At 53.0% G+C, this 25,487-nt stretch overlaps 1 protein-coding gene across 1 annotated transcript; it reads right to left on the bottom strand.

Moving 5' to 3' along the window:
* Window positions 1-5,228: 5,228 nt before the first annotated feature.
* On the bottom strand, window positions 5,229-6,390 carry SDHAF1 (succinate dehydrogenase complex assembly factor 1). Its single transcript, XM_033225847.1, has one exon. It carries the CDS (start codon window positions 6,260-6,262, stop codon window positions 5,915-5,917), a length of 348 nt encoding a protein of 115 aa, XP_033081738.1. The 5' UTR covers window positions 6,263-6,390; the 3' UTR covers window positions 5,229-5,914.
* Window positions 6,391-25,487: the final 19,097 nt, after the last annotated feature.

Genomic DNA, 25,487 nt, shown 5'->3' with positions numbered 1-25,487 from the left:
GGAGTTCAAGACCAGCCTGGTCAACATGAAGAAACCCCGTCTCTACTAAAGATACAAAAATTAGCCAGGCATGGTGGCAGGTGCCTGTAATCCCAGCTACTCGGGAGGCTGAGGCAGGAGAATCACTTGAACCCAGGAGGCGGAAGTTGCAGTGAGCCAAGATCACGCCACTACACTCCAGTCTGGGTGACAAAATGAGACTCTGTCTCAAAAAAAAAAAAAAGAAAGAAAAAGAAGAATAGAATGTGAGCCACAAATGTAGTTACAAATTTTCTAGCAGTCACATTAAAACAGTAAAAATGGATTAATTTTAATAATTTATATTCTATTTAACCTGTCTAAAATATTATCACTTCAATATGTAGTCAATACAAAAATAATGAGATCTTTTACAATCTGTTTTTCTTACTAAGTCTTTGAAATCTAGTGTGTATTTCACACTTACAGCACATCTTAATTCAGACGCCAAATTTTTAACAGATAAAATGCAATACAGTCCTACTAAAACAATGAAGTCGTGTAACAAAAAATATTTTACATTCAAAATACTTCCACATTACATTTACATTTAAAATACTTCAATTTTAAAATGTAGGCCGAGCATGGCAGCTTAAGCCCTATGTTGCCCAGGCTGGTCTCGAACACCCAGGCTTAAGTGATCGGCCCACCTCAGCCTCCCCAAGTGCTGGGAAACCTTTTAAAACTAGAACAAACTCCCATATGCCCTTACCCAGATTCACCAGTGGTTAACACTTTGCTTCATGTGATTTACCATCCATACCCTTGCTAATATATTTATATCAGTGCATATGTTTTGGAACCATTTGAGAGTAAGTTGCAGACACGAGGCCTTTTTACTCCTACATTCTTCCGCGTGTATGTCTTAAGAACAAGGCCATTCTCTCACACAATTACAGTAGTTATCAAAATCAGAAAATTTAACAACTCAGTTCTATTTTTAACTCAGTCTGTAGTCTAAATGACTCTAATCCCTGTATGTCTTTTATAGCGATTTTCTTAGATCAGGGGATTTCTTGTTTAACAGATGGGTCAAGGGATTGAGAAACATTGACCCCGTGCCTTAGCAGAGTAAAAAACAGAACAGCAGCCCAGGGCTGCTTCACGCATATAATCCCAGCACTCTGGGAGGCCAGGGCGGGCGGATCACTTCAAGAGTTCGAGACCAGCCTGGCCAACATGGTTGAAACCCCATGTCTACTAAAAATACACACACACACACACACACACACACACACACACACACACACAAAGCCAGGTATGGTGGCAGGTGCCTATAATCCCAGCTACTCACTGGGGATGGGTGAGGGGCAGGCGCTGAGGCAGGAGGAGTGCTTGAACCTGGGAGGCGGAAGTTGCAGTGAGCCAAGATTGTGCCACTGCACTCCGACCTGGGCAACAGAGTGAGACTTTGTCTCAAAAAAACAAACAAAAAAACAGAGCAGCAGACACACACAGAGGATCAGCAGAGAACTGGGCACTGGTCCATGCTTGACACATAAGCATCCTCGGAGCCAAGGACTCGGGTGATGGTTTATCTGGGATGTGATCCCAGGAAGCGCGAGTGGGGAAGAGACAGGGCAGGGTAAAGCCAAAAACGGTGCTCACACCACTGTGGGCAACTGGGGGTCCATCCCACAGGGTGCCCCTGAGGAACCCTGCAGAACACATGTTGTCCCACCAGAGGACAGGTGGGCCACGGTGCTCATCCAGTGACTGCTGCCCCCTACAGGCTGAGGGTTGCCTCTGAGGACATTAACCCACCTCCCAGGACTCCCAGAAAGCCCTCAGGCAGAGCAACAGAGATGCAGGGGCTCAGGGAAGGAGGCTGCAACCTCCTGAGAACCTGCTTCTGCAGCTGCAAGTGAACCCAAGAGGGCAGGAGGGCCATGGGTGGAGGTCAGGCCTCATCATCTGCTGTCAAAACAGGGTTTTTTGGGTGTTTTTTTTTGAGATAGAGTCTCACTCTTGTTGCCCAGACTGGAGTGCAATGGCGCAATCTTGGCTCACTGCAACCTCTGCCTCCCGGGTTCAAGCGATTCTCCTGCCTCAGTCTCTTGAGTAGCTAGGCTTACAGGAATGTGCCACTATGCCTGGCTAATTTTGTATTTTTCAGTAGAGACAGGGTTTCTCCATGTTGGTCAGGCTGGTCTCGAACTCCCAACCTCAGGTGATCTGCCCACCTCAGCCTCCCAAAGTGCTGGGATTACAGGCGTGAGCCACCGCGCCTGGCCTCACAACAGGTATTTAATTCACTGTACCATCATAATGGCCACATCAAGGAGGCTCTTATTAAGCCCATTTCACTGATAAGGGCATTGAGACAAAAAGGTTAAATCAGGCTGGGCACAGTGGCTCATGACTGTAATCTCAGCAGTTTGGGAGGCTGAGGTGGGAGGACCGCTTCAGCTCAAGAGTTTGAGACCAGCCTGGGCAACACAGTGAGACCCTGTCTCAAAAAAATAAAGAATAGGCCAGGCGGCCGGGCGCGGTGGCTCAAGCCTGTAATCCTAGCACTTTGGGAGGCCGAGATGGGTGGATCACGAGGTCAGGAGATCGAGACCCTCCTGGCTAACACGGTGAAACCCCGTCTCTACTAAAAATACAAAAAACTAGCCGGGCGCAGTGGTGGGCGCCTGTAGTCCCAGCTACTCGGAGGCTGAGGCGGGAGAATGGCGGGAACCCGGGAGGCGGAGCTTGCAGTGAGCCGAGATTGTGCCACTACACTCCAGCCTGGGCGACAGAGCGAGACTCCGTCTCAAAAAAAAAAAAAAAAAAAAAAAAGAATAGGCCAGGCGTGGTGGCTCACACGTGTAATCCCAGCACTCTGGGAAGCCGAGGTGGGCAGATCACCTGAGGTCAGGAGTTCAAGACCAGCCTGGTCAACATGGTGAAACCCCGTCTTAACCAAAAATACAAAAATTAGCCAGGCATGGTGGCGTTATGCCTGTAATCCCAGCTACTTGGGAGGCTGAGGCAGGAGAATGGCTTGAACTCAGGAGGCAGAGGTTGCAGAGAACTGAGATAGTGCCATTGCAGCCTGGGTGACAAAGCGAGATTTCATCTCAAAAATAAAATAAAATGGCTGGGCGCAGTCCTCATGCCTACAATCCCAGCACTTTAGGAGGCCGAGACGGGTGGATCATCTGAGGTGGGGAGTTAGAGACCAGCCTGACCAACATGGAGAAACTCCGTCTCCAATAAAAATACAAAATTAGCCAGGCGTGGTGGTATATGCCTGTAATCCCAGCTACTCAGGAGGCAGAGGCAGGAGAATTGCTTGAACCTGCGAGGCAAAGGTTGCAGTGAGCCGAGATCGCCCCATTGCACTCCAGCCTAGGCAACAAGAGTGAAACTCTGTCTCAAAAATAAATAAATAAAATAAAGAATAAAAATATTAGCTGGATGTGGTGGTGCATGCCTGTAGTCCCAGCTACTCAGAAGGCTGAGGTGGGAGGATCACTTGAGCCTGGGAAGCTGAGGCTGCAGTGAGCTGTGCCACTGTACTCCAGCCTGGGTGACAGAGATCCTGCCTAAAAAAAAAAGAAGTTAGATCACTTGCCTGTGATCACATAATCAGTAAGTATGGGAGCTGGGATTCAAACCCTGCCTTCCCATTCCCGGGTCTGTGCTCTTAGCCATTGCTTACCTGTACAGCTCCTCCCTCAAATCAGGCATTCCTCCATCCTCTCCACCGGGCAAATCTCACTCATCTGTAACACCCAGGTTAATGTATCTTCCCTTCCGACCCAGGATGCCTGGCCCCAGTGGAAACTTGATCCCTGCCTGCAGCCCTGCCAGGAGCTCCAATTCTGGGGCTTGTCAGGGCTCAAGATCATGGAGCCAGGAGTGAGGGGGTGGCAGGAGATGCAGCTGGAGATGTAATTGGGGGGCCTGGATGGGTAGGACCCCATTGGTCTTTGGCTTTTACTTTGAGATGGAGCCACGAAACGATTAACATGATCACCCTGATGGAAGAAATTGAGGCTGAGAGATGAATGAGGTGGCTGAGGTCCCATGGTGAGGACAAACCTGAGACAAAGCTGAAGTAGAAGCCAAGAGCAAGTAAACCCACAGCCTTGTGTCTGGGGCATGCCAGGCCCCCAGCTGAGACCCTGCATTTCTTCCTTTTGCCCTCTTCAGGCCTTTCCTCACACTGGTCTTTTTTTTTTGAGACGTAGTCTCACTGTCGCCCAGGCTGGAGTGCAATGGTGTGATCTTGGCTCATTGCAACCTTTACCTCCAGGGTTCAAGCAATTCTCCTGCCTTAGCCTCCTGAGTAGCTGGGATTACAGGTGCCCACTACCACGCCTGGCTAATTTTTGTATTTTTAGTAGAGACGGGGTTTCACCATATTGGCCAGGCTGGTCTTGAACTCCTTACCTTGCCATCTACCCACCTGGGCCTCCAAAAGTGCTGGGATTACAGGCGTGAGCCACCGCGCCCAGCCTTTTGGTCTTCTTGCCTAGAAGCCTATCCTGGCAATTAATTCTTCAAATTGCAATTCTACTTTATAACCATTTGGGCATGTGGCTCCCCCACCAGGATTAGGGCAGCGACTGTTTCTCTTCTATCCATCCTCCTTTTGGTCTGAGGTCTATACTCCTTACCTGTGGTCCTCCTCCCCACAGCTACATCCACAAGAACTCATTTCCACTTATTTAACTGACATGGGTGCAAATACAGCTCAGCGATGCAAAATGCATCCCTCCACAGAATGTCTAGGGCAGGCCCATATGGGGACACAGGAGGGAGTATACCTGTGATCTATGGGGTTCATCTCCCCTCCCCTGCCCCAGGCCTTGTTGTTCATTGTAGCTGAGGCTGGACCCTTCAGCTGGGTTTGAGAAATTTCCAGGTCTGAGACCCCCACTACTGCCTCACAGGCTCCGAGCCAGTTCTCAGCTCCACCATTTCCTCTTCCACACAAAGATGTTAAATAACTTGCCCTCCATTAGGGAACCAACTGGGGTATCTTTGGGGGTTAAGCCAGGATGAGCCCCCTCCACAGATCTGCCCAGGGGAGAGAACTATGAGGCTTCAATCAATGTGCCAGTCTAGAAGACTCCTGAGGGAGTCAGATCCCCACACCTATCACCTCCCAGATGGTCCCTTCCAGGTGTCTGTGTGTGTGTGTGTGCACGGTGGTGGTGGTGGTGGCGCGTTTCAAAAATCCTCAAATATGTAAGAGCTTTAAGACCACCAACAGGGAAGTAGACATATCCCCAGTTTTATTCCCTTTGTCCAACATTCTGAGAGGGAAGGGGCAAATGAGTCAACGTTGTCCCTCAAAACCATCAAGTAGGGCCCTTTAGTTGATCAACCAGGGTGATAGACCGCTAGCCCCTTCCTCGTGGTCCTGGCTTGTCACAATCAATGGGCGAAAGTTTTCCCAAAGGGGATTCCGGGCTTCTCACCGCTTGATCAGGGAACCTTCCCAAAAGTTTCTCAGCAAAAAGTCTGCACTTCTCAGAGTTAAATACAGGAGAGGGGAGACTCCTTGAGGAGCCAAGGGTGGGTATGTTCTCAGGGGTCAAGAGAAGGGTGTCTCAGGCTCTCCCTGTCCAGCAGGGGGCGTCCTGGCTCCCCGTACCTTCGGGCAAGTAGCTCTCGGCTTGACACTGTCCAGCCTGCCGGCGTCCCAGGCCGCCCCAAGCCCTCATGGGGGAGGAGCGCCGACCTGTCTCCAAGTATCGGAAAAGGTGGGCCTCTCTTGCCGTCCATCACGAGGCTCTCTAGGCCCCCTGCGTCGCCAAGGGGGAGTCTCTGACATCCCCAATTCGTCGAGCTAGTCTCTCGAGATCTCTCACCTTAGGCGGGTTCCCCAGTGCCCCCATGCAGTCAGGCGAGCCTCCTGGCTCCACCATGCCATCGAGCGAGTTCGGCTCTTCGCCAGTCACCGTCCGTCGGGCCGGGTCTCCGTTGCCCCCGTGCTATCATGGGGGTTCCTTGGACCGTCGCCGTCGTCAGGCTTGGAACCCACGCCGCCAGGCTCCTCGGTCGGGGCCCGCTGGCGTACGAAGGCGCCCATGGCGGTGGCGTGGCCCGAGCGTAGCAGCTGCAGCTGGCGCCGCCCACGGCGGTACAGGTACTCGATGCGCAGCACGTCGGAGCGCGGCAGGCCAGCGTGCTGCCGGAACTCGGCCCGGACACGCGCCTCGGCGCCCGGCTTCCCGCGCCCGGCACGCAGCAGATCGCGGTACAGGCTCAGAACCTGCCTCTGCAGCCGGCTGTGCCGGCTCATGACCGCGGCTAGGCAGAGACGCTCAGCGAACTCCCTGCTAACCGCCGAGCAGCCACACAGCGAGCAAAGGCCAAAGGGCAAAGCCACAGCCACTTCCGCCCTTTGCTTCCCTTGGCCCCCAACTCCCGCCTCCCGCCATCCGGCGCTGCCGCGTCTGATTGGCTGTCGTTGCTGTTGCACCACAGCCGGCTGGGCGAAGTGGGCGGAGTCTCTGGTCGCGGCCTCCCACGTAGGGAACATGTGTTCTTGAAGGGACAGCAGTTCTGGGGAATCCTGGCACCTGCGTCTCGTAGGAGGAGGTCGCTATGTGTTCGGACTCCTAGGTCTTGGGTCGGAGGGAACAGAGGGTCCTGACCTAACTCCTGCGTTCTGGGAGAAGAGGAAGCTAGGGTTTGTTTTTGTTTTTGTTTGTTTTTTTTGTGACGGGGTCTAGCTCTGTCGCCCAGGCTGGAGTGCAGTGGCGCGATCTTGGCTCACTGCAGCCTCGAACTCCTGGGCCCAAGCGATCCTCCCACCTCAACTTCCCGAGTAGCTGGAACCACAGGTGCGCGCAACGGCGCCCCCTATTTATTATTATTATTATTATTATTATTATTATTTGCAGAGATGGGGTCTCGCTATGTTGCCCAGGATGGCCTCGAACTCCCGGGCTCAAACGATTCTCAGCCTCCCGAAGTGTTGGGATTCCAGGCGTGAGCCACCGCGGCCTGCTACGGGTTCGGACTTTGGGTCCCAACGGCACGGGGCACTGGGAGAGACGCCGGGCACAAGCGTGCTCTTGCCGTCAGTTACTGATTGAAACCCTCTCGGGAAGCTCCGTGCGTTCCCTCGTTCGGGACAGGTCTGTGTCTGGGGTCCCAGCCCTAGGCACGCGCAGAGGGACGAGGCCCCGTAGGGAAATGGCTCTTGGCCGGTTGGACAGGCTTCTCCGTGCTAGGGGAAGACAAGCAGAGGGGGTGTAGGCGCCAAGCCGCCAGAGGCAGCGTGTGGCTCTAGGAGCTGGGTTGGTCGCGCCCTCTGCAGGTGGGAGTCGGGGCACTGGGCAGCGGTGTTTGGGTCCTCACCGACGGTTAAAGCCCGGAGTCCGGGTCGCCCTGAACAGTGGACTAGACTGGCACCCCACTGTCCTCCCAGGAGCTTCAGGTCGTAGGCCGCAATGCCGTTGTTGTCCCCGCGGGCTGCCTGGAGGCGTCCTCGTAGCTCCAGGGAGGCCCGCAAGGACACGGCATCCTCGGGCCCCACCAGCACCGGAGCTTGGGGGACCGCTCGGTGACAACCCCAGACCCCTCCACCCAGCGTGCAACTGTGGCTCGCACACTTGAGCCGGCAACCAGCTGGGGGTCCGTTCCCCTTCAGAGAGGAGAAGCTGGTCAGGGGCGGGGATTAGGCTTGGAGTCTCGGAGTCAAGGGAGAATCAGAAACCACTGTGAATCCTGCCTGTCGTGTGTATGTATCTCTATCAAAAATACATGTCCTAGAACAAGCGCGGTGGCTCACACCTGTAATTCCAGCACTTTCGGAGACTGAGGCGGGCGGACCACCCGAGGTCGGTAGTTCAACACCAGCCTGATCAACATGGTGAAACTTCTGCCTCTAGGTTCAAGTGATTCTCATACCTCAGCCTCCCCAGTAGCTGGAATTATAGGTGCACACCAGCACACTGGGCTAATTTTTTGTATTTTTAGTAGAGACAGGGTTTCACCATATTGGTGAAACTACAGCCTTGATCTCCTGGGCTCGAGCAATCCTCTCACCTCAACATGTCCAGTAGTTAGGATTAAATGAACATCCCACCACACCCGGATAATTCTTCTTTTATTGTTTTTTGTAGAGACAGAGTCTCACTATGTTGCCTAGGCTTCACTCCGGAATTTTAAATATTTATTTTTTGTTTTGTTTTTAGAGACAGGGTCTTGCTATGTTGCCCAGATTGGTCTTGAACTCCGGCCTCATCCTCCCGAGTAGCTGGGATAATAGGGATGAGCCACCATGCTGGCTTGTACTCTGGAATTTAAACATCTATGTTTTTCCTGTCATATGACCCTTAATCTCCAAGACAACCTGTCAGTCAGCCTAGGGGGACTTTCTTTACCTTCCAGTGGACTCAAGGAGATGCAAAACCTCAAAGGGAATACTATTGCCTCCTACCCAGGGCCTGTCAATCGTTTTCTGATTACAGTCTCTCAGTTTGTCTTTGGGGAACTGGCCCACTCTCATTCTAGAGGGTTTCCTAGGTGATATCCCTGCCCTCTGACTCTGGCTCCAGCTCTGGTACATGCCCAACCCTGGCTACTTAGAGACAAATCAGAACATCCCATCCCCTGACCCCTGTAATTGTTTAGGGATGGGCAAATGACCTCCACTGGGACAATGAGCATCAGCCCCAGGACTTCTGTTGAAACTGTCAAGAAAGAAGTGCTGTCTCCCGGCTGGGACTGTTAGACTGTACATCATCAACCTGGAGTGGTGGGAGATCACTCTGCCCGCAGACAGAGAGGTGGTTTGAAAATGAGGCTGTGGCAGTCTCAGATACCTGTTCTCCATTCCTTTCCTAGAATTAGCATTTTTTTTTTTTTGGATATGGAGTCTCGCTCTGTCACCCAGGCTGGAGTGCAGTGGCGTAATCTCCGTTCACTGCAACCTCTGCCTCCCAGGTTCAAGCGATTCTCCTGCCTCAGCCTCCCGAGTAGCTGGGACTACAGGGGTGCGCCACCACATCCAGGTAATTTTTGTATTTTCAGTAGAGACGAGGTTTCGTAATATTGGCCAGGCTAGTCTAGAACTCCTGACTTCAAGTGATCCGCCCACTTCAGCCTCCCAAAGTGCTGGGATTATAGGCGTGAGCCACTGTGCCTGGCCTTTTTTCTTTTTCTTTTCTTTTCTTTCTTTTTTTGAGGTAGGGTCTTGCTCTGTTGCCCAGGCTGGAGTGCAGGGGCATGCTGGTGATTCACTGCAGCCTCAAATTTCTGGGGTCAAGCGATCTTCCCACCTCAGTCACCTAGGGACTACAGGCACTCAACACCATGCCTGGCTAATTTTTGTATTTCTTGTGGAAACAAGATTTCACTTGTTGCCCAGGATGTTCTCAAATTCCTGGGCTCAAGTGATCCTCCCACCTCGGCTTCCCAGAGTGCTGGGATTACAGGCATGAGCCACTACACTTGGCCCAATTAGAATCATTAGCTGCACACATGGCCACTTAGCTAAAGATACATCTTCCAGCCCCCTTTGCAACCAGATGGGGCCCTTCCATAAAGTTTGACCACTGGGAAGTGAATGGATATGATGTGTGCCATTTCTGGGTTTTGTCCTTAAAGGAAGGAGGCCTGATCTCTTTGTCCCCTCTTTTCTCCTTCCAACTTGCAGGAATGTAGCTGTGGTGAGGAACAGATGAGGGCAATACCACAGGGGAGGCAGAGCCACATGACAGATGGAGCCTGTGTTGGAGGAGGCAAGCTGGTTATACTTGGACTGCCTGTTAGAGATAATTAAGCTTCTATCAAGTTTAAGCCACTGTAGGCTGAGCTATTGGCTCACGCCTGTAATCCTAGCACATTGGGAGGCTGAAGTGGGAGGATTGCTTGCACCCAGGAGTTCAGGACCAGCTGGGGCAACACAACAAGACCTTGTCTCTACAAAAAAAAAAAAAAAAAAATTGGCCAGGCATGGTGGCATATAACTGTAGTCCTAGCTACTTGGGAGGCTGAGGTGTCAGGATTGCTTGAGCCCAGGAGGTCAAGGCTGTAGTGGCTATGATCACGCCACTGCATTCCAGCCTGGGTAACAGAGTGAGACCCTGTCTCTGAAAACAAACCAAAAGCTTAAGCCACTGTAATTTTGAGCTTTTGCTCTACCATGTGGACCTGGAGCCTAACTACTATAGAAGCTAACCAGAAAAAGGAAAAGGCAAGGATGAAAGATGGAAAGAAACTAAGTTCTTAGCAACATTGTTTGAATCCTTGAACCAGCCAGACCTGAAGGCCTCATCTTTACAGGTAAGCAAAAATAGACAAATTCTCTTCTGTATTTAAGACAGCTGGCATCATTTTCTGTCATTTACAACTGAAAATGCTAAGTGATATACTGGTGATTCAGGGAACATCTTATGATGAGGTTTGGGAGACTCATCCTCACCTCCCAGGCCTGGAGATCCCTCTCACCAGAAGGTAGCATTGTGGAAGCAGCCACAGTGGTCCTGGGACACACAGTCTGTGCCATCAATGGTGAGGCCACGTTCATAGCCCTCATAGCATCGGGAGGAACAGTGAGCGGGGTTGGCAGGCAGGACACACCCCCAATCATAGGTCTGTGCACAGATGCTGTAATGGCCTTGGGATGGGCAGGTCTGTGCTGCAGGCAGTTGGCAAAGATAAATGCCTAAGGCTCAGATTTCTTTTCTTCTTCTTCCTCTTCCTTTTCCTCTTCGTCTTCTTCTTCTTCTTCTTCCTCTTCCTCTCCCTCTTCCTCGTCTTCATCTTTTTCTTCTTCTTTTTTTTTTTGTTTTCTGAAATGGAGTCTCCCTCTGTCCCCCAGGCTCGAGTGCAGTGGTGTGATCTCCATTCACTGCAACCTCCGCCACCAGGTTCAAGCAATTCTCCACCCTCAGCCTCTTGAGTAGCTGGGACTACAGTTGTGTGCCACCACACCCAGCTAATTTTTGTATTTTTAGTAAAGACAGGGCTTCACTATGTTGGCCAGGCTGGTCTCAAACTCCTGACCTCAGGTGATTCACCCACCTCAGCCTCCCAAAGTGCTGGGATTACAGGCATGAGCCACCACGCCTGGCCTCGAATTCCCCTTTCCAATCTCATTGCCTCTGCCCCTAGTCAGCCTGGCTTCCCATTGGTATTTCCCCACCTCCACACCTTTGCAGCTGTAGTTCTCTTTCCCTTGGATCCCCTTCCCACACATTCTCCTCCACCAATTCCACCTATGCCAGGAATTCTTCCTGGACTCCAACCAGGGCAGGGGGCTCTTCCGGGCAACCCATAATCTTCCCTGCCTGCATCCCAGACCAAGCCAGAGCACTTATGGCAATGCTTGGGGCCCCTCCAGGGCATCGCAGGGTTCCCAGGCTCCCGGCTGGCTGCAGTATGGGCTGTGAGAGTGTCACAGAGACCACAGTGCTGGCCACTGGGATGACATGCATCCTGCAGGCACATCCTAAGGAAGGGCTCGGGGCTGATGTGGACCACACAATGGTCAAAGGGGCCATCCGGCACCTGTAGGAGGCCACACAGTTTGGGAGACTTGAAGATCTGGGCAAGTTATGTGGGCAACTGACCTGAAAGCCATGGTTGGGTTGGGTCAATGGGCAGTGGATAGTGACCAGGCCCTTGGACCAGGATGTGGTATCCAGAGGCAGGTCAAGTAGGCCAACATTGCCTCCAAAGGACCCACGGAGCCCCACCAGCTGGCCTGAGAATGCAGAAGGCACCATGAGCTTCCCCAGGTATACATGAGATGCAGCCCATAGGCCATGTGCACCATGGCATGGTGACCCTCCAAGGCGGCCAACCCCAGCCTCCCAGCAGTGCCCAAGGCAGCCAGCAATGCTCACCATCCACCTGCAGGGGAGGTAAGGGGTCAGCACTGGGGCTGAGGAGGCTGAACCTGCTCCCATGCCTCCCTGAAACCCAGAGGTCCCTCCCCATTGTGCCACAGATGAGAATGAGACTTTGGACAAGGGACTTAGCCTTTCTGAACTTCACTTTCTGTGTTTGTAACATGGAAGGACAAGCAGTTCTCTGCCTCAGCCTCCCGAGTAGCTGGGGTTACAGGCACACGCCACCACACCTGGCTAATTTTTGTATTTTTAGTAGATACGGGGTTTCACCATCTTGGCCAGTCTGGTCTTGAATGCCTGACCTCATGATCCACCTGCCTCAGCCTCCCAAAGTGCTGGGATTACAGGCTTGGAGCCACCGCACCCAGTCATAACCCCTTATCTTGTCTCTACTCAGTCATGCCTGTCCTTCCTACACTCCATCCCTACCGTCTAGCTAACTCTGCTAAACACCCTTTTTTTTTTCCCTTTTCTCTCTTTTTTCTTATTTTTTTTAGATAGACTCTTGCTGTGTTGCCCAGGCTGGAGTGCAGTGGCACGATCTCGGCTCACTGCAGCCTCCACCTCCTGGGCTCAAGCAATTCTCCTGCCTCAGCCTCCTGAATAGCTGGGACTACAGGCATGCACCACCACTCCGGGCTAATTTTTGTATTTTTAATAGAGACAGGGTTTCACCATGTTGGTCCAGGCTGGTTTCGAACTCCTGACCTCAAGTGATTCGCCCGCCTCGGCCTTCCAAAGTGTTGGGGTCACAGGCATGAGCCACCGCGCCTGGCCTAAACACCCTTATCTTTTAAATACATACACTTTTTAATTTAATTTAATTTTTTTAGAGACGAGGTCTGGCTCTGTTGCCCAGGCTAGAGTGCAGGTGGTGGCGCCACCATGGCTCACTGCAGCCTGGACCTCCTGGGTTTAAGGATCTTCCTACCTCAGTCTCTTGAGCAGCTGGGAACACAGGCGCGCACCACCACGCCCCCTAATTTTTAATTTTTTTTGAGCCCGGGAATGATGCGGGCCAGCAAGTCCAGGGAGAGCACAGGAGCGGAGGGGAGTGGGGGCGCAGGGGCAAGGTACCAGATTGGTGCCCAGCGGTTGGTGTCCACCTGCAAGGAAGCAGCGGCATTCGGCTGCGGGCACTCAGAGGCGCCGCTCAGTGGGAAGCCCTGGGCACACACTCAGCGCTCCCGGCATGGCTGTCACCCGCGCACGTAGCCAGGCAGCGTGCAGCTCAGTGGGCACCGCAACGCTGAGGCCGGCCGCGGGGGTGGGGGGTGGTGGGAGGGTCAGGGACAGAGGGGACAGAGACAGAAAGAGGCAGGGGAGATATAGCCAGGGTCAGATAGGGGAGGCAGAAATGGAGGATGCCCGCGGAGAGCAGCACGGGGCTGCCCGGGGAGGAACCGAGAGAAGGGGCAGGATTGAGGGAGGTCCAGAACGAGAGACATGCAGAGAGCCAGCGGCACGGAGGAGACATAGAGACACTGGAAAAGAGACACAAAAGACAGAATGACTTTGTTTTTTGTTTTGTTTTGTTTTTTTTTTTGTTTGTTTTTTTGAGAAGGAGTCTGGCTCTGCCACCCAGGCTGGAGTGCAGTGGCTGGATCTCAGCTCACTGCAAGCTCCGCCTCCCGGGTTCACACCATTCTCCTGCCTCAGCCTCCCGAGTAGCTGGGACTACAGGCGCCCGCCACCTCGCCCGGCTAGTTTTTTGTACTTTTTTTTTTTTTTTTTTAGTAGAGACGGGGTTTCACCGTGTTAGCCAGGATGGTCTCGATCTCCTGACCTCGTGATCCGCCCGTCTCGGCCTCCCAAAGTGCTGGGATTACAGGCTTGAGCCACCGCGCCCAGCCAGAATGACTTTGTTAATCAGGCCGGGCGCTGTGGTTCACACCTGTAATCCCAGCAATTTAAGAGGCTGAGGAGGGAGAGGTGCTTGCGCCCAAGGGTTCGAGACCAGCTTGGGCAACATAGTGAGACCCCTGTCTCTATAAAAATTGTTAAAAAATTGTAAAAGACCTTGTTAATCAAACCAGACCAATCAAATCAAGTCAGACCCCTGCCGGTCTGATCGCATCTAATCTGGTCCTAACTCTTCTCCAGTATCCACCCTTCCTCGTCTGGCCCCACTGCCCAGGCCTGAACTTCTGTTGGTCCTGACGTGACCGTCCCCTGGTGGCCTAAGTCAGAGCTCTTCAGAGCTTACCCCTCTCTCTTGAAAGCACACTAGCTACAGAAGTCAGTGTCCTCCATGGCTGCAGGCAGACCCCCAGAGTCCTACAAGCCACAGTGTAGGCAGCCATGGCCCAGTATATGGTTCAGTGGGCGCTGTGATGGTGGCACACAGTGGGCCAGGCACTTGCTAAGGAATGGGCCTGGTCACAGTGCTGCATAGCCGGGCTCCAGGGGATCCACTGCCACTGCCAGCCACACTCATGCCCATTCCTGGTGAATAGGGCATGCACGGCTGTCTGGCAAAATCTAGGGCAGAGGGGCCCACAGACCTGGCTGCAACCTGGCAACTTAGCAACCTTCTGGGCATTGGGCAAGGATGTAATAGGGTCACCGGAGCCAGAGTCCACACAGGTAGGGTTCATATGGCCATGGCAGCATCACAAGTGCCAGGCTGTCCCAGTCATAGCAAAAGGCCAAAGTCTGGGGCCATGTAGAGCTGGCAGCCCCAAAGTTGGGTGTGGAGGTGGTGGCCATAAGAGAAAGGCAGTGATTCCCAAATTCCATCTACCTACACAGAGGGCATGCAGGCAGGTTGAACAGCAGCAGGAGATGGTCACTGAGTAGTGAAGGAGTCAGCAGAAAGGATCAGAGAGGGGTCAAGGAGAACCTTAGTGGCTGGTTAATGGGAGGAGTCATTAGGGATCATAGAAGGATTTGGTGGGAGGTGAGCTGGGGGCTCGATGGGGGGTCCGTATAGGATTCAAAGGGGCATCCATGGCAGAGTGGTTGGATAGCCAGAGTTGATGAGAGGTCTGTGGAAGTTCAATGAGGGGCAATAAGAGAATGGATGAGTCAGTGAAGAGGGGCCAGCGGCGGGGGGCAATGGGAGGATCTAGAAAAGGGCAATGGAGGAAGGGATGGACAACTCCGTGGATCACTGAGGACCGAGGCTTAGTGGTTTTGGGTGACAACAGGGCCTCCCCTGGAGAATAAATGGGGGTGGAGTCAGAAGGGTTGTCAGTGACTGACAAATGCTACTGGGTTTGTGGATGGCAGTTCAAGGTGAATGGGAAACATCCTGCTGGAAAGGATGCCTCTCTGATCAATGAGGGCCTAGCGAGACTTGGACAGTGCTCTAGGAAAAGGTGTGCCAATGAATGAATGGGACACCCTATAGAAAACTCAACAGGGTGAGAACATGAGTCAAAGAGAGGCTCAATTAGAGAGATAATAGAAAAGTCGGGGAATGCAGTGCAGGAATTAGTCATATCCAGTATAGGAAGCTCAGTAGAGAATCAGTAGATGGCAGGGTTGGGGGATTGATGGGCAGGTCCACAGTGGGTAAATGAGGACATTAATGGGCTAGTCAGTGGATCACTGGGAAGGTCAACAGACTGCTTGGAAAGCATCAGTGTGGGAGGTCAGGACAGTGGCAGGTGGGGTCAATCAGACAGTAAATGGATTAATGGGCAAATCAATATAACAGTAGTAGGATTGGTCAGGTATGGTGGCTCATGCCTCTAATGCCAGTACTTTGGGAGGCCAAGGCAGGAGGATCATTTGAGTCCGGGAGTTCAAGACCAGCCTGGGCAACATAGCGAGACCCCCTGTCTACAAAAAATTTTTAAAATTAGCCAGGTGTGGTGGCATGTGCTTATAGTCCCAACTACTCAGGAGGCTGAGGTGAGAGGATCGCTTGAGCCTAGGAGGCTGAGGCTGCAGTGAGCCGGGATCATGCCATTGGACTCCAGTCTGGACAACAGAGAGACTCTGTCTCAAAAAACAAACAAAGGTAGTAGGATCAGCTGGGGGAGGGCAATGGATGACTCAATGAATTAATTCATGGGATGTCCACTGACAGGGAGGGTAAGTGGGGAGATGAGGGCTGAGCCTGTGGGTTGAAGGGATTCAGTTAGGGAGTTAATAGGATGACCATTGAGGACTCAGTGGAGAGTAAATGGGAGGGTAAGTGGAATCTCAATGGTGGTTAATAATGACAAGTGGATGCCGGGCATGGTGGCTCACGCCTGTAATCCCAGCACTTTGGGAGGCTGAAGCAGGTGGATCACTTGACATCAGGAGTTAGAGACCAACCTGGGCTATATGGTGAAACCCCATCTCTACTGAAAATACAAAAATTAGCTAGGTGTGGTGGCACATGCCTGTAGTTCCAGCTACTCGGGAGGCTGAGGCAGGAGAATCACTTGAACCTGGAAGGTGGAGGTTGCAGTGAGCTGAGATCACACCATTGCACTCCAGCCTGGGCAGCAGAGTGAGACTATGTCTCAAAAATAATGACAAGTGGAGAGCCGTGGGGAGGGGTCAACAAGCAAGTCAAGGGGAAGGGGGTAAGTAGCCACTGGTGCCTAGTGAGCAGGGCCACTAGGAAGTTGAAGTGGACATCTTTAAGGGCCAGGGGCAGAGCTACTAGAGGGGGCATCAGTAGGAAAAGAAGAGTCATCATGGGTGACTGGGGAGTAGACAGGACAGTGAGAAAGAGTGGGCCTTTGGAGCCTCACCTGGCTGTGGTTGAGGTCTTTCGGGCTCATGTCCTCGGGCCACAGGCTGAGAGGGTCAGGGCCTTGGGGCAGCTGTGTGGCCACAGAAGTGGGAGCAGTCCAGGCCCAAGGGCTCAAGGTTTGTATGGGCTGCGCCACAGAGACGTGCCAGGCAGTGGACACAAGAGATGAGGAATTCATAGTGAGCTCCTCCAAATGTGTGGAAACAGATGGCTCCCATGGCAGTGCAGACCACTGATTCCTCCAGGACAATGGGGCTGGACGGGGACTGGGTTGACAGGCAGCTGTGCCAGCTACCTGTGGAGGCCTCTCAGTGACCTTGGCACTTGTCAGGCCAGCACTGGAGCACCCTGGTTCCCAGGGCAGGCTTTGCAATTAGCAGAACAGGGTGGCTGCAGCACACTGGGGCTGATGAGGTTGGCACATGTGGCTGAACATGCAGAGCCACGTGCAACAAAGCAGGAGTATTTGGGGCACTGGGGACTGGGGCTGGGACACAAGGTGGGAAAAGAAGTGGTGGGGTCACAGGACTCAGGGCAGGGTTCGAGGTGGGGGGCTGTCAGAGGGAGAGGGATCGGGGACCCATGAAGTCAAGGTCCCCAGTCTCCTCTTTCTCAGGATCCAGAAGTCACGCCCCACTCTCTCTCTCTCTCTCTGTGTGTGTGTGTGTGTGTGTGTGTGTGAGAGAGAGAGAGCGAGAGAGACTGAGACTCACTCTGTTGCCCAGGCTGGAGTGCAGTGGCACGATCTCGGCTCACTGCAACCTCTGCCTTCTGAGTTCAAGCGATTCTCCAGTCTTAGCCTCCTGAATAGCTGGGATTACAGGCACACACCACCACGTCTAATTTTTGTATTTTTAATAGAGAGAGCGTTTCACCATGTTGACCAGGCTGGTGTTAAACTCCTGACCTCAAGTGATCCACCTGCCTTGGCCTCCCAAAGTGCTGGTATTATAGGCATGAACCACTGTGCCCGGCCTCATGCCCCAATCTTTGACTCTACTTCTGTGACCACACAACTGCACCAAAGCCACACCCATGGACACCTCAGAATTGACAGCCTAGGACTCCATCTGTGATGCCACATACCTCCCCTCTAGGGCAGCCAACAGGGACGTGGGTCACAGCCTCTCCTAGCCAGCAGCAACAGGAGGAGGAAGGGACCTTGATGAGGATGGTCTGGCCAGGCTGGGGAGGAATGGGGATTGGGGGTGGTGTGGGGATGCTGAGGTGGTCATGGAGGGAGGGTGCAGCTAGGGGTTCTGAGATAAGACCCGTATAAGGACAAGTACTGGGGATCAGTGGGACGACCCACGCGAGACTCTTAACAAAGACCGGAGAGAATGCTTGCAGGGAAGTACTGGCCATTGTAGAAGCAAGAAGAGGGACACAGTCACCCCCAGCCGGGAGGACTCCATCCTTACACTTGTAGCCCTTAGCATGGGGAGTGGGGGGCCCTACCACCTCTTGCACACCTGGGTTCACACACAGGCTGTGGTGGCTGTGCCAGGAACAAAGTCTGGCTTTGGAGACGTGGCTTGAGAGGCTCAGGCAAGTCAGGGGCCCACCCTCTATTCAACCAGCACCCCCAGACGGCATCCTCCCAGGAGCCCTCCCCCTTGGATTAATTAGAGCAGCAATAATAACAACCAGCACTGATTGGGCAGTGCCTGCATACCATGCAGTGTGCTAGCTACTTTCATGTGCCCTGGATATGACAAACATAGCTTCCTTGCTCTTTTCTTGGAGGGGTCTTGCCTACTATTCCCAGCCTCTGCTGACAGGGAGCCATGTGGTCCCACCCAGCATCATGGGTCTGTGGGGGAACCTGTCAGGGATCTCTAGTAATGAATGCCTTTTTTGCCCTCCCCACCCTCTTTTTTTTTTTTTTTTTTTTTTGAGATGGAGTCTTGCTCTGTCGCCCAGGCTGGAGTGCAGTGGCTCAATCTCAGCTCACTGCAACCTCCTCCTCCTGGGTTCATGCAATTCTTCTGCCTCAGCCTCCCGAGTAACTGGGATTACAGGTGCACACCACCACGCCCAGCTGTTGTTGTTGTTGTTGTTGTTTTTGCATTTTTACTAGAGATGGGGGTCTCACCATGTTTGCCAGGCTGGTCTCGAACTCCTGGCCTTAGGTGATCCACCTGCCTCAGACTCCCAAAGTGCTGGGATTACAGGAGTGAGCCACCATGCCTGTCCCTCACCCTTCTAATAATAATAATACTTACACCTCCTTTTTGGCAGCTGCCCATACTTTCAGCATGTGCACTGAAGGGATTCCACATCCAGGATCCAGTGATGTGTACAGGACCTGGGGCTGCCTAATCAGCTTATTTCTCACTCCTTTGGGCCCCAATCATTGGCCAGGCAAAGCTTATCAGAGGCAACCTTGGGAACTTTGCAGGAACCAATGGCAAAGGGTGTTAAATTTTCTCCAGGGGCTGCACATAGTGGCTCATACCTGTAATCCCAGCACTTTGGGAGACTGAGGGAGGCGGATTGCTTGAGCCCAGGAGTTCAAGACAAGCCTGGGCAACATGGCAAAAGCCCATCATTACAAAAAATACAAAAATTATCTGGACATGGTGGCATGTGCCTGTAGTCCCAGCTACTTGGGAGGCAAGGATGGGAGGATCACTTGAGCCCAGGAGGTTGAGGCTGTAGTGAGCTGAGATCACACCATTGCACTCCAGCCTAGGCAACAGAGCAAGACTCTCTCTAGGGAAGGGGAGGGGAGGGGAGGATCCTTCCTGATAGAGTGGCCACATTGTGTTCACATGACCCTACCTCTTGCCATAGATGGTTAGGTCAGAGCTGGACAAATAGTGTATGTGTTGGAGGGTGTGAGTGGTCACCAATCTATAGCAAAAGGCAAGACAGATTCCCTCCACAAGCACTTCAACCTAGAGGCAAAAAGAGATGGGGGGAGTGGAGGATGGAGACCCAAAAAGGGTAAGTCAGGGTGGGGCCAGGAATCCATGAGGCACATGGAGGAGACATAGATATAGAGACTCCAAGTTGGTGAGAATCTGTTAAATCCATGAACAAATGTTCAGATGTCAGCTATGCCATGTTTTAGGTACATGACATCGGGCACATTCCTTAACCATCCATGCCTTGGTTTCCTTCATCCATAAAATGTAAATGGGAGGATTGATTGAGGCAGAACAGGGCTTAGAACCGAGAGAGTACTCAGTAAAGGTCAGCCGTTCTTTTTATATTATTATTGGAACTATTTTTCCATGATTGTAGTGGTGCCGTAGCATAAGAGGGTAGAAGTAGGATTCTGAAACCAGGTGGAAAGGCCAGTTCTGCTGCTTACTGTCTGTGGGATCTGGGGAGTTACTTAGCTTCTCTGTGCCTCAGTTTCCTCAACTGTAGAGGGCAAACAACAATTGTCCTATTTCATGGGCAGTTTGAGGATAGAGGGAGCTAAATTAAGGCAGGTAAAACAGAGGTTCCCTGAAGGGCAGGGCAAGAGTTTGCATTTTCCTTTCTTCCTTCCTTCCTTCCTTCTTCCTTCCTTCCTTCCTTCCTTCCTTCCTTCCCACCTCCCTCCCTCCCTCCCTCCCTCCCTCCCTCCCTCCCTCCCTCCTTCCTTCCTTCCTCCTTCCTTCCTTCCTTCCTTCCTTCCTTCCTTCTCTCTCTCTCATTCTGTCACCCAGGCTGGAGTACGGTGGCGCAATCTCAACTCACTGCAACCTCTGCCTCTTGGGTTCAAGCAATTCTTGTGCCTCAGCCTCCTGAGTAGCTGAGATTACAGGCACCCACCACCACCATACCCGGCTAATTTTTGTCTTTCTAGTAGGGACAGGGTTTTGCCATGTTGTCCAGGCTGGTCTCACACTCCTGGCCTGCTGTGATCCACCTGCCTTGGCCTCCCAAAGTGCTGGGATCACAGCGATCACAGCGTGAGCCACTGTGCCTGGCCTTTTTTTTTTTTTTTGAAACAGGGTCTCACTTTGTCACTCAGGCTGGAGTGCAGTAGTGCCATAATAACTCATTGCAGCCTCCAAATCCTGGGCTCCAGTGATCCTCCCTACTCAGCCTCCAGAGCTGTAGTTGGGACCACAGGCACATGCCACCACACCTGGCTAATTGTTTAACTTTTTTGCAGAGACAGGGTCTTGCCATATTGCCCAGGCTGGTCTTGAACTCCTGGGTTCAAGCAATTCCCAAAGTGTTGGGATTACAGGCGTGAGCCACTGCACCTGGCCAGATTTTGCATTTTCAATAAGCTCTGGGTGTTGCTAATGCTGCTGGGGGCTTTAAGAACTGCTGTCTTCAGGCCGGGCGCGGTGGCTCAAGCCTGTAATCCCAGCACTTTGGGAGGCCGAGACGGGTGGATCACGAGGTCAGGAGATCGAGACCATCCTGGCTAACACGGTGAAACCCCGTCTCTACTAAAAAATACAAAAAACTAGCCGGGTGGGGTGGCAGGCGCCTGTATCCCAGCTACTCGGGAGGCTGAGGCAGGAGAATGGCGTAAATCCGGGAGGTGGAGCTTGCAGTGAGCTGAGATCCGGCCACTGCACTCCAGCCTGGGTGACAGAGCGAGACTCCGTCTCAAAAAAAAAAAAAAAAAAGACCTGCTGTCTTCAAATAGCACCTGATGTGTAGGTTGTGTGCCCTGTCAGTGTTAGCTAAGAAAGAAAATAAAATCTGTCTTCCCCACAGGAATATGTGCAGGACTTGGCTAGGCACGGTGGCTCATGCCTGTAATCCCAGCACTTCGAGAGGCTGAGGCAAGCAGATCACCTGAGGTCAGGAGTTTGAGACCAGCCTGTCCACCATGGTGAAACCCCATCTCTACTAAAAATACAAGAAATGGCCGGGCGCGGTGGCTTAAGCCTGTAATCCCAGCACTTTGGGAGGCCGAGGCGGGCGGATCACAAGGTCAGGAGATCGAGACCATCCTGGCTAACACAGTGAAACCCCATCTCTACTAAAAAGTACAAAAAAAAAATCTAGCCGGGCGAGGTGGCGGGCGCCTGTAGTCCCAGCTACTCGGGAGGCTGAGGCAGGAGAATGGCGTGAACCCGGGAGGTGGAGCTTGCAGTGAGCTGAGATCCGGCCACTACACTCCAGCTTGGGCGACAGAGCGAGACTCCGTCTCAAAAAAAAAAAAAAAAAAAAAAAAAAAAAAATACAAGAAATAGCCAGACGTGGTGGTGAGCGACTGTAGTCCCAGCTACTCGGGAGGCTGAGGCTGGAGAATCGCTTGAATCCAGGAGGTAGAAGTTGCAGTGAGCCGAGATTGCGCCATTGCACTCCAGCCTGGGTGATAGAGCAAGACTCTGTCTCAAAAAAAAAAAAAAAGATATGTTCAGGACTCCATCCTGTTGGATGCTCTATCTCCAGCCTATACCCAGAACTTCGTAGGTCCTCAATCCATACCTGTGGAGTCACTACAGACCAGACCCAGGCCTCCTGCGGGTCCCGCCTCAGCTGGCTCTATCCGCTCTTGAATGGAGACTCACGGCAGAGGTCCAGGTCCTCCGGGACACCACACTGGTACCAGCCATCAGCTCACAGGCAGGCTGTGAGTCCCCAGGGGTGCGGTCCACTTCAGCCACGCAGGCCTGGAAGAAGGGCTCTCTGGTGACAGGTGTGTGTGACAGGGTGCCAGTGGGTCCCTGGCTAGGCAAGAGGCTGCAGACACTGGACCACATCGTGTCTGTGCCAGGGTCCTCGGTAGTCACTGGACAGCCTGACCATGGGCAAGGATGCGGCGGGGCGCAGGGCTCGGGCCTCGCCAGCTGCCAAGTCATCCACCTGCTGTCTTACCTTTGCAGTTGCCATGGAGGCTACGGAGAACCAGAGGTCAGAGGCAGTGTGCCAGGACTGGGGCGGGAAGAGTGGAGGGGGATAAGATGCATGTGAGAAGGAACATGGGGGTGAGGTATGAAGAGACACGGAACTGTAGGGGAGGGGAGAGCCGGGGCAAAGGGGTTGTAGGCAACACTCAGGATGGGCATTGTGGAGTACCACCAGGACCAGGGCAGGAAGTCAGGGGAGGGGCGTGGAGACCAACGGAGGAGGAGACAGAGTAGTAGAGTGGGCAGGACAGTGTAGGGGAGAGACAGAAATTAGCATTAGGGACAGGGGAGGGATCTAGAGCCAGGGAGGAGTCTGGAGAGACAAAGAGGAGGAGGGGCTATTCTGAGAGGAAGGGCTGGTGGTGAGGGAGGAGCAGGCAGGGAAGGAGTTTGGGGAGGAGCCAATGGCAGCTACTGGGGAGAGGGGTCACTTCCAGATCTAAGAGGAGGGAGAAACAATGGGGAGATGAAGACTTGGGGCAGGAGAGAGTGGTGGGGCATGCTGGCGTGGTGAAGCGAGGGAGGAAGGGAGTCAGGAAGACACAGCGAGACTGGGCTGCATGGAGCAGGAGATGTGGCCAGCAGGGGACTGGCTTTAATCAGAGCAGGGCTGGCACTTTAGAATAGGTAAAGGTCCAATGTGGACCTTGAGGACTGGGCACGGCAGCTCATGCCTATAATCCCAGCACTTTGGGAGGCTGTGGTCAGGAGTTTGAGAACAGCCTGGCCAATGTGGTGAAACACCATCTCTACTAAAAATATAAAACTTAACTGGGTGTGGTGGTGCACACCTGTAATCTCAGCTACTCAGGAGGCTGAAGCAGGAGAATTGCTTGAACCCAGTAGGCGGAGGTTGCAGTGAGCCGAGATCGCGCCGTTGCACTCCAGTCTGGGTGACAGAGTGAGACTCTGTCCAGGAAAAAAAAAAAAAGAAGTAAGGAAAGGGAAAGAGGGAAAGGGAAGGAGAGAGATACAGAAGTGCAGACGGGAGAAGGGAGAAGAGTGGAAATTAGGGTGTTGGCGAGGGGAAGGGAAGGAGGGCATCAGAGAGCCACACACAGAGATCCTGTCCACCAGAACAGAGCCACGAAGGTGCTAAAATGAGGTAAATGACAGGACAAGGGGTCTTTTGACTGTCCCTGGTTACCGAAGTCCACACCAAAGTAGTGGCCATGCAGACACAGCAGCAGCACAGGGCAGAGGCTGGGCAATCCCAGGTCTCTCTCCAGCACCACCTCGAAGGCCGCACACACTACAGGCAGCCCAAAACTGTGCAGGCACCCAGGAGCCCAAACGTGGTGCTCACGAAGTCACAGTCATGGAGCTGCCTGAGGCTGTGCAGAGGCCTGGAGCCTCCTAGGGGATGTGACAGGGTTTACAAGCCACCAATATCGGCAGGCAGCAGCACCAGATGGTGGGCAAGTGACTGTCATGGGCCCACCCTCCATGCCGGGGGCACTAGGATCTGTCATCTGGTGCCTGCCAGGGGTGGGGCTGGAGAGTTCAGCTTAGACAGAACTGAAGCTGGAACCTCAGATCAGTAAAGCCCAGGTGGCTAACCATGTTTCAGAGGCACTGATGGGTCTCTGGGATGGGTGAGAGCTTGGGGGCTGGGCCATGATCAGGTTCTGAGTCCCTGAAGAGATAAGGGCTGAAGGGCTGGACCATAATCAGGGCTGAGATTGGGAAAGCATATGAGCTGGGGGCTGGCTTTAATCAGAGTAGTGCTGACACTTTAGGACAGGGAATGGTCCAGGTCAAATCTGGACCATGACTCGGGAGGGAGTGAGGCTGGCATCATGGGAAGTGCAAGGTCTCAGGGATTAAATGGTGCAGTGAGGGTCTGCCATCCTGGGATAGGCAACAGCTGAGGAGCTGAACTCCAGTCGGGAGTGGAGTCAGGCTCCCCAGATGAACAAACCTGAATGAGCATGGAGCAGGGTCCAGCACCCAGACACACCTCCACCACTCAGTCTTGGAAATAGGGACTTGGTGCCAGCAACTCATGACACAGCTGGAAGGGCCCCAGGGCATCCAGGAGGATGCCACAGATGTGAACAAAGTGGGCCAGAGTGCTAGTGGTTGGCAGGGCGGCACAGGGTGGTGGTCATGATGGCATCTTGCCAGAAGCATTTGGACACCCAGACAGCCCACCAAGCAGCCACAGACCCAAGCTAATGTGTCCTCAGGCAGCTTGGTGCTTGCCTCAACTCTGGGCACCCAGGGACCCCCCAGTGTAGTCAGCACCTGACTACAATAGTCAGCGGGACCTAGCCCCGCCCCTGTTGCTGCTGGTAGCGTCAGTGGCGCATGGATCCCGGGGTGTAGGTCCCACACGGGCCAAAGGAGCAGCTGGCCATAGTGTCCCAGCCCTGGCAGAAGATGAGTGCACTGTTGTCTGGAGCCTGGAAGTGCAGATTCTTGCAGTCGCCATTCACCTGTGGGGAGAGGGCAGGTCAAGCTAGAGCTTGGGGGCCCAGTGTCAGTACCAAGGATGCCTGGATTCTTGCTCTTAGCAGGGGTTCCGGGGGAGAGGTGCTGTTGAGGGGCTAGGGTTCTGTCCACAACACCTAGAAATGCTTGGACTAGCCGCGTGCGGTGGCTCACACCTGTAATCCCAGCACTTTGGGAGGCTGAAGTGGGCGGATCACAAGGTCAGGAGATTGAGACCATCCTGGCTAACAGGGTGAAACCACGTCCCTACGAAAAATACAAAAAATTAGCCAGGCGTGGTGGCAGGCGCCTGTAGTCCCAACTACTTGGGAGGCTGAGGCAGGAGAATGGCATGAACTCGGGAGGTGGAGCTTGCAGTGAGCTGAGATGGCGCCACTGCACTCCAGCCTGGGCGACAGAGCAAGACTCCATCTCAAAAAAAAAAAAAAAAAAAAAAAAAGAAAGAAAAGAAAAGAAAGAAAAAGAAAAAGAAATGCTTGGACTGCTGTTCATGATCCTGACCACTTTTTTCAACAAGTCTTGAGAGATGAGAATTATGGATTCTGGAGGTTGGGGCCATAGTATTCCTCAATTGGAATTAATATAGTATATGTGCAAAATAGGCTGGGTGCAGTGGGTGATGCTTTAATCTCAGCAATTTGGGAGGCCAAGGTGGGCCAGTTGCTTGAATCCTGGAGTTCGAGACCAGCTTGG

The sequence above is a fragment of the Trachypithecus francoisi genome, unplaced genomic scaffold (assembly GCF_009764315.1).
Source record: "Trachypithecus francoisi isolate TF-2019V2 unplaced genomic scaffold, Tfra_2.0 Lachesis_group12, whole genome shotgun sequence".
NCBI lineage: Eukaryota > Metazoa > Chordata > Mammalia > Primates > Cercopithecidae > Trachypithecus > Trachypithecus francoisi.
This window is presented reverse-complemented; position numbering and strand designations above follow the sequence as displayed.

Bases quoted from the DNA above. Each gene is read 5' to 3' on its own strand.
- SDHAF1 (XM_033225847.1), bottom strand. From the start codon at position 6,262: ATGAGCCGGCACAGCCGGCTGCAGAGGCAGGTTCTGAGCCTGTACCGC.